Source organism: Alligator mississippiensis, chromosome 11, assembly GCF_030867095.1.
Source record: "Alligator mississippiensis isolate rAllMis1 chromosome 11, rAllMis1, whole genome shotgun sequence".
NCBI lineage: Eukaryota > Metazoa > Chordata > Crocodylia > Alligatoridae > Alligator > Alligator mississippiensis.
In genome coordinates, this window is record NC_081834.1 from 19,876,982 (window position 1) to 19,891,526 (window position 14,545).

At 38.2% G+C, this 14,545-nt stretch overlaps 1 protein-coding gene across 4 annotated transcripts in view; it reads left to right on the forward strand.

The window, feature by feature from the left end:
• Positions 1–6,564, forward strand: part of COPS2 (COP9 signalosome subunit 2) — a 34,713-nt gene extending 28,149 nt beyond the window's left edge. For all 4 annotated transcript variants that reach the window (XM_006278162.4, XM_006278163.4, XM_019477820.2 and 1 more), the window contains 3 exons: positions 2,263–2,345; positions 4,802–4,860; positions 5,808–6,564. In XM_006278162.4, the coding sequence (XP_006278224.1) occupies positions 2,263–2,345; positions 4,802–4,860; positions 5,808–5,952 (287 nt within the window). In that variant the 3' untranslated portion in view covers positions 5,953–6,564. The remainder of the gene's footprint in view (positions 1–2,262; positions 2,346–4,801; positions 4,861–5,807) is intronic.
• The last annotated feature ends 7,981 nt before the right edge of the window (positions 6,565–14,545 follow it).

A 14,545-nucleotide genomic window follows, 5' to 3' on the forward strand; every position in this document is an offset into this window, starting at 1 on the left:
TGCAACCTAACTTAGACAGATCAGTCAGATGGATATTTGGCAAATGTGCAGAGCAATATGGAAAAGGAGGGAAGTGGCTGCAGGAAGTGCCTTACACTTCCATTTGGCTGAAGAAGAGGAAGGGGTTAACAGAGAGAGAACTTGGAAATATGTAGCACCTCTGTTGCTGTTTTGCATTAGCTATGGTCTCTGAGGTCTTTTTAGGAAGATAAGTTTACTCCTGGGGGCTTGAGGAAGAGGGGAATTGGGAGATGAAAGAGAGCATGGTAGAACTAGGGCCTGGAGAGAGTTTGGCAGTTTCATAGCCTGAGAAATGCCAAATCTTATTCCTATGAAATGCAGCTTCTCTCTTTGCTCCTATTTGCCCTCCTTTCATCTGAACCCCTCAAGTTACTATTTCTAGTCAAAGAGGTAGCTGTATTACCATTCTGTATTGCAGTATAAACACTTCTCATGCTGAACTACCACTCCTGAATTGGACTAAGTAGTTCAATACACAGATAGCATAGTTCAGTGGCTCCCAACCTTGGGGCACAACCCAAATCAGGGTGGTGGGGGGGTCTGCCCCTGGCTCCACCTCTCCTGCCCATGGGACTCTTCAGGTGCACGGTCCACTCAGCTCTCGCCACCGCTGCCCCCCGCGATCACAGCCTGGCCGGGGCTCTGCTGGCGCTGCCGGACATGAGTGCGTCAGCAGCGGGGGTGGGAGCCATGACCAGGATTTAGGGTTGCAGGAAGAAAAGATTGGGAGCCATGGTACAGGTAGAGGTTTGAGGATCTTTTTTTCTTCCAGCAACCAGTATTCTACAGCTTATTACAATGTATATTCACGTACGTTGTTTTATTCTTAACTTGGTACACCCTGTTTAGTTGATCATATTTATTAGTTTTACTCAGATAATTCTGCTTTTCAGTTTGTTTTATAGGAGTACTCCCTGTAGTAGTCAGTAGGAGCAAAGTACTACATGCACTAGTCCTATAATTTACAACGTTGAGAGATTTTTTTTTTTTCCTTTTGCGAAAACAATAGTTGCACGTAGTAAAAGGAGCAAAATGCAACCACAATGAATAAGTAAAAATTATGAGAAAGAGGTCTTGAGCCAAATCTATGCAAGTCAGCAAAAAGACTGCAGATGTCTTCGATGAATTTTGGATCAGGCCCCTACTGAAGGAAAACTTAATCTTCATGCTGCCATAATCGTACTGCTGGTCTGCATTCAGTGCCTGTCCTCCTCCTGTGTTGCATTAAAGGCCATGGTATAGGGATGCCATACCCCATTTCACTCAAACTATTTTTAATTCATATGCCAGAAGCAGTGAGAGTATATGTTTTAGAATCGCTGTGTTAGATCTTTACCACCAAAGGATCATCTTTAGTCTGAAATGATCCTCCTTTGGCTAGTTCAGAGGGCTTTACAATCAAATCAGATGAACAGTATAACGAAATGTGACTGTGTGGCGCTGGAGGATCTGACCTATTATGCCATTAATTGTCACTAGTTATAAATACAAAATATTGTCCAACATTTTTAGGATTATGTATTGGTTTTCAAACATTCTTGTGAAAATTTAAAATGATGGATTATGTGATAAATAACTATGCAGTAGTAAAACAGTGAGATGACTGAATGAGTGCATCTCAAATTTTAAAATTAACAGCAAACTTCTGTGATTTTTTTTTTTTTTTTTTTACATGCATATTTCATTTGTAGCTTATTGAACTTGCAAGTTAATGAGAGAGTCACAGAAATGTTACCAGCTAGGTAAGATTAGCTAGTCTCTGTAGCTAATAGCAACTCTCACAAATCCATGTCTCATGTCCCCTTATACCACTGGAGCCATCCTACTATCTTCAGGACTTCACTAGGACTACTCATGCTTTAAGTTAAGCTTGTGTACGTTTGCATCTTCAGTTTCTCCATCTCTTTACACTTTGGCAGGAGACAGGTGTTAAAGTAGCAAAGTGGCAATGCAGAGCTACTGTGTATTAAATATTCTGTACTATTTATCGAGTCTCTTAAAATTATTTAAAACAATTTACAAAGGAATAAATTATTTTCAGGTCTCCTGCCAGTAACCAGGGTACGTGCTGTGCGACAATTTGTGGAAAAAAAGATTTTTCCGTAGCATGGAAGCCCTCACTGGTCTGTTATATCGTAGTCAAGAAATGGCTAACGACCAAAAAATATATATATTACATGTTTGCTTGTTTGAATGCTAACCTTGGTTTTATAATGTTTGTTTGTTTTTCTTTTCTTACAGAGCTTTTGCGAAACATCAGAACACAAGTGCTTATAAAATTAATTAAGCCTTACACAAGAATACATATTCCTTTTATTTCTAAGGTACTTGCCATAGAAATTTTGCATTTGCTTAAGTGAATGAGTTATGAATAAATATATCTCACTCCCCTCTAAATGGAACAGCCTTGTCAAGAATGGACTCCTGACATCACAGGCAAGCTCTCCAGCCAGAGGACACTAGAGGGCTGCTCCCTGAACCACCCCTGCAGTTAGAGAAGCACATTGACTGCCTGCCCTCTCCCCTACCTGGGCAAGGGATGAGCTGTCAAATGGACCAGCTAGAGAAGGTTCCCACCCCAGGAGACAGACTCCCCTTCTGCAACCCACTCCCCATCTCATCAATTGGCTGATGGGCAGGACAGGGGCCATTCTCCTGGGCTGACCCAGAAGAGTGCAGGGTGATGTGGGGTGGGACGACACTGAGTTGCTGTGGCAAGGCCCCAGGAGCCTAGTGACAGGGGTACAGCAGCTTTCCTTATCCTGTTCTGCTCCAGGCTGACCCAAAGCAGTGTGGGGCAAGGTGATTTTGCTGCAGTTGCAAGACCCCCAAATATGAGAGAACAGCAATTCTGGCCAGTGTCTTGTAGAAACTGGTACATTTCAGGTGTGACATGACTACTTGGCTAATACCATGACAAATTTCTAAGCTGTTCAGCTGATATATTTGACTTAGTATGCAGAAAATCTCTTCTTAGAGGAAATATAAACATTTGACCTTGCATAATTCCACTAAAGCAACTGCAGTAAATTATGAGTCAGAACACATGAACTAAAATAAAATGACAGGTAGTGTATCCCTTCTTGCTCAGTAGGTTTCACTAGCATTCAGTGTTGTCAATATAAAGAGTGAAAGGGAATGGAATTATAAAACAAAAGAATAGATTATAAAGCCAGAAGGGACCAGAATTGCTATTCTCCTAATAAAGACCAAAAGCGTGCAGATGTTCAGGCTTTTTCTCCCAAAGACCATTGCCTAGTCTGACCTGTATAACAAAATAATATGAATTGAAGAAATATTGAAGTAAATATTTCTGTTTCTTGTGAAGGAAAAATATACTTTAAAGATTGTGTTTTCCTTGAAGAATTTGGCAGCATTCTAAAACATATGTAGTAGTAGTTTCTTTACAGACTTTTTGCTAAAACAATATGAAGAAATTGACAGTAAAAGTATATAATACTAAAATAATATGTATTTATGGTTATTGGCAAAATCGTAAAACAAGATAATACCACTCTGCCAATCTAAAAATTAAAATAGAGATAGTATATGATGATACAAAATAGATAAAATGAAGAAGTATAAAATCTTGGAGTAAGATTAAAAAAAACAAGGAATTCTATTTGATTATGGTGCTTGCTCTTTGTGTAAATAACTCCAATATAGCTAGGAAGTATAGGACAGGTTGTAAGTTGTCAGAGAGCAGCTTGATTTACCTCATTAGCCCAGCATTTAAAATTTTCCTCTAATGTAGAGCTCCATTTTTATTTTATTTTCAAAGAATGAACAAGGCCACAAATTGCTTCTTTCCTGGCAAGAACATACCGTGTCTGTATATGGGATCCGATACCACCTACCCACGACAACTCCAGATATGAATTTTAGTTTTTTGTTGTTTGTAGTTTTATGTCATATAGGTCTCTAGGCCAAAAGAGTGCTTTATTAATCTCAAAAAGGAGAAGTTCAAGAGAATCTGAGGGCTTGCTTATCTGTTTGCATGCTGACATCTTTAATTTGGTTTATAATTAAATATTAGGAAAGAGCTCAACTTAGTTTTTGTGATTTACCTAATAAAACCCTTAAGGATTGTGATAAATTGAAATCCATTTTAGTATAGCTTCTTAAAGTACATACCATTTGCACAGAATTAACTCTTGCAAACCTTAGTTTCAGCCAGGAATTCCACTAGTGCTTATTTTTGGCCCTCTGCACAAATGTTTGAAAACTATGCTTATTCCTTTCCAAGGCATCGTACAGACATTCAGGTTTTCCTGGGAGAGTTGCTGCTCTCTTGGGAGAAATCACAGGTATACAGACATTCGGGCTTTTTCTCCCAGGATAAAAATGACCACTTCCAAGAGAAAAATAACCTGGGAATACCCAGGGTTAAATCATTACCAGGAGAGTTTCTCCTGGGAGAGTAAATGTCTATAAATGCCATGGCTTCTTTCAGAAGAGAACATAGTCCTCCAGCTTCTCTCTCTTCCTCCCCCCTTCCCTCCCACTCCCCACCTCTCTTAGGGAGACAGTGTGCCACTTGCTGGAATCTGCTGCTCCAGAACCCTCCCCCTTCATAGTCCCCACATTTTACTGCAGGGAAATGCAGGCTAACCATGAACAGTCTATGTCTGCCAGTTAGGACTGCCCTATGCACCGCTGCAACCTGTCGCCAGGCAAACTAAGGAAGCCTGCAGATCATACTGAGATGTGTGCACATTAAAATATTTAATGTTGAAAAATAGTAGAATGGCAATATAACTAGATTTTTTTTCTTCCTTAGGAATTAAACATAGATGTAGCTGATGTGGAGAGTTTGCTTGTGCAGTGCATATTGGATAAGTATGTACCTTCTGTTTCTGATCACTGAAATGTTTAAAAATATAGTGTAGAGGATGCAGCAGACAATGTGTGTATTTCTCACCTTTTGATCCTATAGCAATGAGATAATGTGTTTGCTGATCATATAGGGCTGTTAGGAAAAGTTGAATCACATTTGAAAGATGTGAGCTCAGAATAGTTGCAAATATGTTGAATGGCATGGTTTTATGTTCATATTGAATTCTATAATAGCATGTAATTGAATCAGTGTGTCAAATTTGGAAATCTATATTCTTATAAACTAGTGGTCATATCTGTAAAGGTTTAGATTTTCAGAGCTGACGAGAGGTTTTAGAGAGAGGTTTCATGCTAATTATAATAGAAATTGTATCTAGCACCGTTAGTTAATTTTCAGACTTTGACCATAGCTTGTAAGATACTCATTTTTTTTAATTTGACTAATGGAAATTCAGTTATTAAAGAAAAGAAACCTTGTTCCTGTTTTCTGGGGCAGCCTCTGTTTGTGGCATGGGGCAGGTTGGGGAGGAAGCAGGAAGCAGAACAGGAGATCAGGCAGGGGAAGAGGATTCAAGTGGCACTGAGAGGCTACAGGGATTAATTTGTGGCACACCTATCAAGGTTGGCTCCCACTCTTTTAACGGAACTATTCACATCAGATTTCCATTCAAATTAATTTGCATACCTCCTAACCAAGCATGCTCTCTCTCTCAGTGATCTAAGTCTCCACTTGTTTGTGTTAGGAGAGATATCTGCAGTTTACCTTTATTCATAATGGTTTCCCGCAGGACAATAGCTGTGCAGATGTTGAATTCCTGGGCCAGTCAAATGACTCTGGATATCTATCACTTGCATTTGTTGTTTATTTAAGTTCTGAATCATACTTATTTCAGATATTTAATGTGTACTAGAGGTTATTCATATTCACTTGTCTGTTTATTTAATTCTAGCACTATTCATGGCCGAATTGATCAAGTCAACCAGCTCCTTGAACTGGATCATCAAAAGAGGGGTGGTGCACGGTATACTGCATTAGATAAATGGACCAACCAACTAAATTCTCTCAACCAAGCTGTAGTCAGCAAGTTGGCTTAACAGAAAACAAGCTTTCACAAAATGTACTTAAAGCAACAGTGCAGAGATGTAAACCTTAAAAGAACTGGGAATGGCAAAACTACTGTCGGTTGGTGTGCCCTGAAATTATTGGAGTTATGGCAGAAGTGCTTTTTTGATCAGCTGGTTTGTGTTTTGCTGCTGCATTTATCCCAAGAAAAACAGCTTTAATCTCCAGAAGAAAACCAAAATGCCATGGGATTTATGCTGTATTGACATCTTGCCCTAAACATACAACATCCTAGTAATCTGTCGAGGGCAACTAATGACCAGAGAGAAGATTTTTGTCATGATTTTAAATACACTGACACGTTACTGTTGGTTAAATTTAAACATGTTTTACCTTCAGAAATTCTCTCACAGAAATAACCTGCAATAACTTGAAATGCATACCCTTTTGAACACTTCCTTTTCTCATGTATAAATTGAAATGTTTGCTGCATTTTGCAAAATGTCAATTCTCCAAAAATGTGTCCGTATATTTCTGTACCTGCAGTGTAGTAAAAGTTTAGAAGAAACCCCGTAATTATAGTGGCATACTGTCACTTAGGTTTCAAGCAGCAAAATAAACAGTGCAGTTCAGAAATTGTACAACTTGTTTCTTGATGTTTTTTCATGACATCTTGTTGATTTTTAGAAAAGTAGGTAAGTGAGTGTTCTTTTCCCTTGCTCCCAATTTAATGGAGATATTGTGGAGATTAAATCTTAACCTTGGCATGCATGCTATTGATTTATTTTTTACAGTAGTTAAATACAATTATTACGGAGTTTAAGAGCTGGTTTCTAGCAGTCTTGCTGGCATAAAGCTTTATTTTGAGAGATGCTGGGCTCTTGCTAATCTCATTGTAACCAGTGTTGGTAGGTGCTCTCTAGTTCCTTATTTTGATCTTGGCGTTTTAAATAAATGTTTGCTAGGCTATGGCTTGGGGAAAATTCAGAATGCCATTGCTAACTTTGTGCCTTGTTAAACTAGATTTATGTTCTTTTTTGGCTCTGAATTCAGTTGTAGTTCTTTTATATAAACAGTAAACCAAAGTTCAGGAGCAGCACTGGGATTTTGGCAGTATGGGAGTAGAATATAGGCTTTTTGCAGGGGGAAGATTCCAGCCCTTCCAAACCTCCGATGAGCTACAGTGCAGTCCCTTCACAGACAGTACTGAAGCCCTTATGAGCACAGCATAATTCCCTTCTGTGCCCTGGGAATCTTGGACCATCATATCCATTTAAGTATGGACATGGAGTAGCATCCAGACAGTCTGCCATAACAGATCTCTCTGGCAGCCTGATGGAGCTAGCACAAATCCAATGCTGCAGTACACTGAGGATATGGAAATCTTCCCACGCTGGCCTCTTTTCTCACACCTTCACCTATTGCATTTTAAGGTTTAAATGGTGCGGGCGTATTTATCCTAAGGGATATATATATTTTTAAAGCAATAAATACCTGAAGAAATATAAAATTAAAACAAATTCAAATCTTAAATATGGAGAAGATTAACAGATGGCAAATGCCATGTGGCTTTCTAGGTGGAAAGGAGTGGAATACCAGCTGGTTAAATAATGTAGAACAGCTTTTAAGTAATAGTGACAGGAAAGCTTTGAGAAGAACGTTACAATTTTTGGGTACTAATCTCACGGACTTAAAAAATTAGGACTTTTACTGAATTTTGGGGGGTCTTAAAATGTATAGGATTTTTTTCTTTGTATAATATGTACAGTATTTTTATTATCAGTATGGGATATTCTCAAAAACAGAAGGGTAACATAAATTCTCCACTTCGTTGAATTTCAGGTAATTCTAAGTGTTTTGTTCAGATGATCAAGTTCAGGAAACTTAAAAAAAAATCACTATTGAAGTACTAGTCTGGGCCTAAAAAGTTGAAGGTCATTGCTGATTTACATTAAGCATTTGTTGTGAATAGCCTTTGCTTGTAAGCCTGAATTACATATAGAAAACTTACTAAGCAAAGCACCTGTATTTTTCTCAGAGTGAAAAACCAATTGTGATATTCAGTTGAACTGGAAGAGCTGTGTATTTAGGGACAAAAAAGTGAAATGGTTTTTACCATTCCTTATTTGGAGAGGCTGTAATATTGGTAGAAAAAGGGTCCAGTGCCTGTCCTGAGCAGATACAGCATTCTGTAGGAGACTGCAGTAGATTGGAAAAAGTGATTTGCTGTGTTCTCTATCATTCCTACTAAGACAAATACAGCTGCCTGACAGTCAAATAAGTACCTAAAGTAAATTATATAAGTAAACATTTGAGAAAGTAATTGTAATGGTATTTATTATATCACAGAGAAGTCTTCCAAATTACTGTAAGCAAATCCAAGTTGTGCCTTTTTAGTTAACTGTTTATCATTTAAAATCCTGTAGTTTGTTTCTTCTGGTCTGTCTATACAGATTTCTCCCCATTAAAAATAGCACAAATTGGTTAAATAGCTTATTCGTAGTGAGGCCAAGATGTTTATTTCAGATGACTCATATATATTCTGTGGACTATCAACAAACTATAATTAAATTAGAATAGCAAAATTTTGCAAATAGCTGGTCTTGTAGACTAGGTTCTGTCAGTTTAAGTACTTAAATGGTATTCATCACTAAATTATTTGAGTGCCTCACAACATCCCTGCATGTTGCTGACCCAATTTATAAAACAGCAGACTGAGTCCTAGTGTAGATTAAGACTGGCCCAAGATCCCACAGGTAGCCTGGGGTTTGAGCTGCAGTTTGTATCAGGTACAAATACCTTTCTCAATGCATTTTATTTAAAACCGCAAAGGGATTTGATTGGGCCTCTTCCTGGTTGTGACTAAAATGTATTGAAATGATTAAATTATTTTTAAAAGATCAGCTACCTAGCACATGCACAGAATTACTCTCAATCTATAGTTTTGATGTACAACTGTAGTTCCTTTGCATTTATAAAATAAAACTAAGTTCAGGATTTCCCCCAAGTAATGTGGGGCTGAATTTTAATTTGCAAGTTTCCTTTTCTGATAGACTTTAGCCAATGCATTTGTTTTAATCTACTCAGTCATGTAATATATAGTGAGTATAAATTGCATTTGCTTCCTGTTACAGGCAAAGTCCTTTTCATGTTCATTCAAAGTATCTTTAGATAACACTATTGGAGGTTTTGTTCTCATTACACAATGGGCACATCTACATGTGCACTTCACTGTGCATTGGCTTATTTTAATGTACATTTAACATCACTAAAAACATGCTGTTTAGTTAATGCACTTTAAAATAAGCTAATGCATATTTTCCTAGTACCTCACAATGCAGGGCACTTTTACACGTGCTCCAGGGCTGCTGGGGGAGGATGGGCGGCACTTTAATTAGAGAGACTCTCAGAGCTACTCTAATTAAAGTGCTGCAGCATCTCCTGTATCAACATCCCCACGCTTCAAAATGGCAATGGGGGCACTTGAACTAAAGGTCATTCGATAAGCTTTAGAAAAAGTGCCTCTGCCACCATTTTAAACCATGGGGATGCTGATACAGAAAACACGGGAGGCTGCTGGAGTGTGGTAATTACCACACTCCAGTAGATTCGATTAAAGTCTGATTAGATTAATCGAGTCTGCTCTGATGTGCTGTAATTACTAGACAATTACTACTCCGCGCTATAATTACTAGATTTAATGAGCATTAACTAAAGCTTCTTAATGCATGTGTAGATGTGCCCAATACTTTTTTTTTTTTTTTTTTTTTCACAATTTGGTGGCCTGTATTATTTACATTAAAAAATTCCATTAAAAATCTGAAAATACTCATTGTATTAAGCTCTGCGAGGGAGCAAGTGCTTGTAGTTTGGGAACTGTACTTGGCTAAAGCAAATTAATAGAGATGTAATTGTGCCCAGTGTAATAAACAGGTCACTTAGTAAGTCCTGGGTCTCATTTGTGTAAATCTAGAGGCATCCCTACAACATTGATTCCCTTTGCAGAGCTTCTCTTCCCAAAACAACATGAGAGACATGCTGAGGTCTGCTATTACTGGCACCCTTCTCCGTCACTCTTACATTTCCCCAAACGGCAGGAGAGAACAACTTCTCGAAAGGAGCTAAGAAGCTTCAAATAGATGTTAATGCTGCTTAAATGATCAATTTTTCCCTGCATAGCCCGATGAGCCTTTTCTGATCCTGGGAATTTATTGGGCAGGAGCTTTGAGAATTCTCAGGCAGGAAGGTAGAATACAGTAAATCTTGCTTCTGGAGTACCCTTTGTGCTTAGTCATGTGCTGTTTTTCTGCCCTCCATTCACTGAACCAGAGTTGAACATTTGCTCCAAATCCGTGCATTTTTTGCACAAAAATAATACCCAGCTAGACTGTAATATTAAAAACAGCTCTGTGTCATGCCTTGTCAGCAGAATATCTTAGGGTACAGCTATACTTTCACCATAGCAAGCTGGCAGCACAACCAAGAAGCATACCTTACCTACTTTGGTATTCAGTACACAACAAAGCCAAGACATTAGGTAGTGTAGCTAGTTTAGTGCAAACCTGAGCATGTGTCTAGAACTACTTCTGGATGCTGTCTTAGATGTGCTGCTGCTAGGCTTCGAAATATAGGAACAGACTGTCCCCATATCCAACTTTAAAGAAAATACAGGAGGAGCAGCAATGTGTGGGTCTAAAGCAGTGGTTCCCAAACTTTTTTGTACCACGACCCATTTGTAAACCTTGGGCAGTCCCACCCCAGTGCCTCTCTCTCCTGACCAACGGCCCCCAGGCCCCCAGTGTGTGTGGGAGGGGGCAGGAGAAAGGGGAACATGGAGGGGCCCATGCAGCCCCTTGCAAGCTGAAACTCTGGCAGCCTGCAAGGGAAAAGCCAGTTTCCCATGTTTTTCTCCTTTTAAAGGAGAATCCATTTTAAAAGTTTGTTGTTGACCCTTTCATATATTCTTGTGACCCACAGGTTGAGAAACACTGGTCTGAAGTACTACAGCAGCTGTCAGACTTCTGGGTAGGCAGTAGAGGAAGGTTGCCTGATCAAAAAGTTCATGTTGTATATTACATGTTTTACCATAAGTCTTAGCATTATATAGGTCATATCTGAATTAGTCTGTATCTGAATTCTTGCCAGAAAAATAAAATTCTATTGCCAAAAATAAAATTCAAATTAAATTGTATCCCTGTCTTAGCCTAGGTCTGTCTGGAATGTTGGCATTCCTGTGACATTTCCTTCTGAAGTAAATTGTTTATATGTTCTCTTTAACTCTACAGAATTTAGATGTGCTGTTGGCATGGACATTATGCAAAAACTTTGGCACAGTCGTGTACAAATGCCTACACTCTGTGCACTGAATCCTACTAATGTATGGACTTGTTTGCTTATGTGCATGGCAAGCATACGAATCATTTGTATGGTATATACTGAATGTTAGAAGTATGCTGGTGTATGTGTTTTTGGAGAGTCAGGGTTCACTCTAAAAAGGTGCAATTCATCAGCTCCTGTCCTATTTATCCTCTCAATTGTCGCAACTTTTCTTCAGTGTAGAGTTACAGGATACATGTCTGTAAAGAGACTTTTAACACGGGAAGAGTAGAGAGTTACTGAAAAAAAAATACAAAAAAGTGGTATTTTGTGGTCCCTGCTAGGTAAGATAGAGGCCAAAGCTGGAATGAAAGCCTCGTTTCTGAGGACCAACTTGATATTATCACAATCATACATTCATTGGCATACCGCTAAATAGGACTTATTCTGGTATATACTGACCAGGAATGTGGTCAGTATCACATCAAGGAACTAAATTTTTCGACTCCGTGCTTAAACATGGTAATGTTGTGTAACACAGGTAAGGCCAATATAACTAAGATAAAATCTAACATAGTAGGTGAAGAACAATATTAAATTGATGCACTTCAAAGAAAAAGAACTTTTTGCACTTCTGAGGCAACATGTTTTGTGGATTACAAATACAGAGTGGCTTGGAACAGGATTGTGTGTGCACAGTTCCAAATTGAAAAGCTGCAATGTAGGCTGTGAAACTGAATGCGTCTTGTATGTTTCACAATTTCCTCACTTCCTTGTGCATGTCTCTCTCACTGCAATTAACACAAGATACCTGTTAGGTATAGTAAGCAGGTTCCAGTAAGGCAGTGGGTATGCATCCTAATGTGCTCAAGGATATGTAACTGATTTTATACTTCAGTTAAAGTTGCTGGAAGCATTTGCACTGAGGCTGTCCATTACAAACAAGTGAAGAACTTGGTGAGGGTATGTTGGAGTTGTTTTGGATTTGGCATCCTAAATTCTTTTTCCGGGGAGGGGGGGTGAAATTGAAGCCATTTGGAAAATTGTAAAAGTTACTTGTGTCTAGCCAAACTCATAAAATAGGTCTTAGGAATGAAAATTCAACAAGAAAAGACCATTAAAAAAATAAGTCAAGTGACTGTTGGTGCCTTTCAGTGTGGTGACGGATATTTGAAACCAAGTCCATTATAAAAGAAAAATGTAGTGGCTCTTTCAACTACCTTGAAAGTGTACATTTGCTGTAAAATGTTCAGTCCCTATTTGAAAATCTGTTTGGTTTTTTTTTTAAATATACACTTTTTTAAAGTAATTTATGCAAGCGGTAAATCAGTAATGTTAACAAACAGTATCATGTTTCTGAAACTTACCCCATATTTCTCTAGCTCTCTAAACAACAGCAGGTTTTTGTAGGATGAAAGTGTTGTTGCTGTGATGGTCTAGGAAATATGCCAGGATTAAGGGTATTTTTTTAAGTAATACTTTTTATTGGAACAGCTGTGTAGTTGAGAAGTAGACTATATATGGTTGGTCCAATAAAAATTAAGCACCAAAAAACTTGCTTCTAACTGGTTTTTGGTATTTCATTGTATTTTACATAGGATCTTTGAAGGTTAATAACTTACTGTTTACCATCTTTAACTTTAATAATTTAATAAATTACATTAATCTTTAATGTTTACAATTTTTGAAGGGTAATTACTTTAATTTTATCATCTTCAAAATAATAGGTCTATACCATATATAATAAGAATAAACCTAAAGAGTAGTTAGGCTAGGAAACTAGAGAAAATATTGCATAAAGCTAAATGTTAATGATTATTAGTAGAGAGACTGCTACCTAGGAGAAAATAAGGCATGCAAAATACATCTCTACTCTGGTGATTGGTCATTTGAAGCTAACTTTTGAGCTTTAATTGCTGAAACCTTGTGCAGCAGAAATAATGGCCCATTCCTGACTACATTGCACAATAATTCCAAGGCAGGGTCCCTCATGTAGTGTACTACAAGGACTTCTGCTGCTTCCCCCAGTGGGAGTTGCACATTCACTGTAACCACTGCCAGAGTGCACTTGCAGCCTGCCATTGGAATCCTGTTTGTCAGATTTTCAGGCCTGCCACACCAATTTTCCAGCTCGCCTCCCCTCTTTGGCTGCAGCTCATTCTTTGGTTTGGCTGGCTTAGCTGCCTGCCCAATATGGCAGGATGCTGCTTGCAATATCATATGCAATACTGCTCTCATGGCAAGACATGCCTTTTTTTGATCCATTCCTACCTTCTCCCCTCTCCAGCCCGAATCAGGATTTTAGCCTCTGTCCAGAAAAACATTTATGCCTGTGTTTAACTTCCATTCACTGCTAGTTTTCCCCACATACATAGAGATATACATGTTTTTAAGTGCTTTACTAGGTGTGAACTGAGGCCTTAATACTCTTTATAAGAAGCATGCAGCATACATGCTTCATGGTGTATGTTATTCTTATTGATTGTTTTGAATCATTTCTAGGTGGGTTTCAGCCCTGCCAAACTATTTGGGGTTAAATTCCAGCTAAATTCACTTTTTTTTTTCTAATATCAGAAAGCACTTTCTAGGCACTAACAGAGTTTTGAGTACTGCTCTTCCTTCTCTGCTGCCTTCCAGACAAAGCCATAACACTGTCAAATTTTTAACAGCAAAAGTTAAATGGGCACTCTATTAGGTTGTGGCACCACTAGATACATTCCGAACAACCTTCTCTTGCCATTAAAAAAGTGATGCATTAATTGCTAGATTTTACAACTAACAGAATATTGTCTTTATGTGGACAGAACTTTTAAAAATAGATGCAAATTTTTGTACTGATAATTACTTGCATGCCTAGATTGAATAGTTGGATGCTTTTTCCAGAGATGATTCCCCAGGACTATAATGCTGCTTAGTCCCACCTACACAAGCAAAAAGAAGACTGTGTTGTAATCAAATGCCTTGGCATAGCTGTGGGGAGCAGAGCTGTCACAGTTAATGTGAACATCTCTGCATCTTTTCCTTTTTTGTGAAAATGGACAGTTAAAGAATTTTATAAAAGACTGAAGTTCCTTTCCTTACTCCCCCATAATAACTCAGGTCATCCAGTAGGACTTTCTCTGTTATGTGTATGTAGATCCAACACTTTTTTTTTTTTTAAAGCACTGTCCAGTTAAGGTCTTAGAACTTCTTGTTACTGTTGGTTAACTATGAATAACGCCCCTTTCAATGGTGACATTTATGATGGTAAGTATTTTGGAAACAAATGAAGGATTTTATAATGAACAATTTCATCATAATGATTCATTA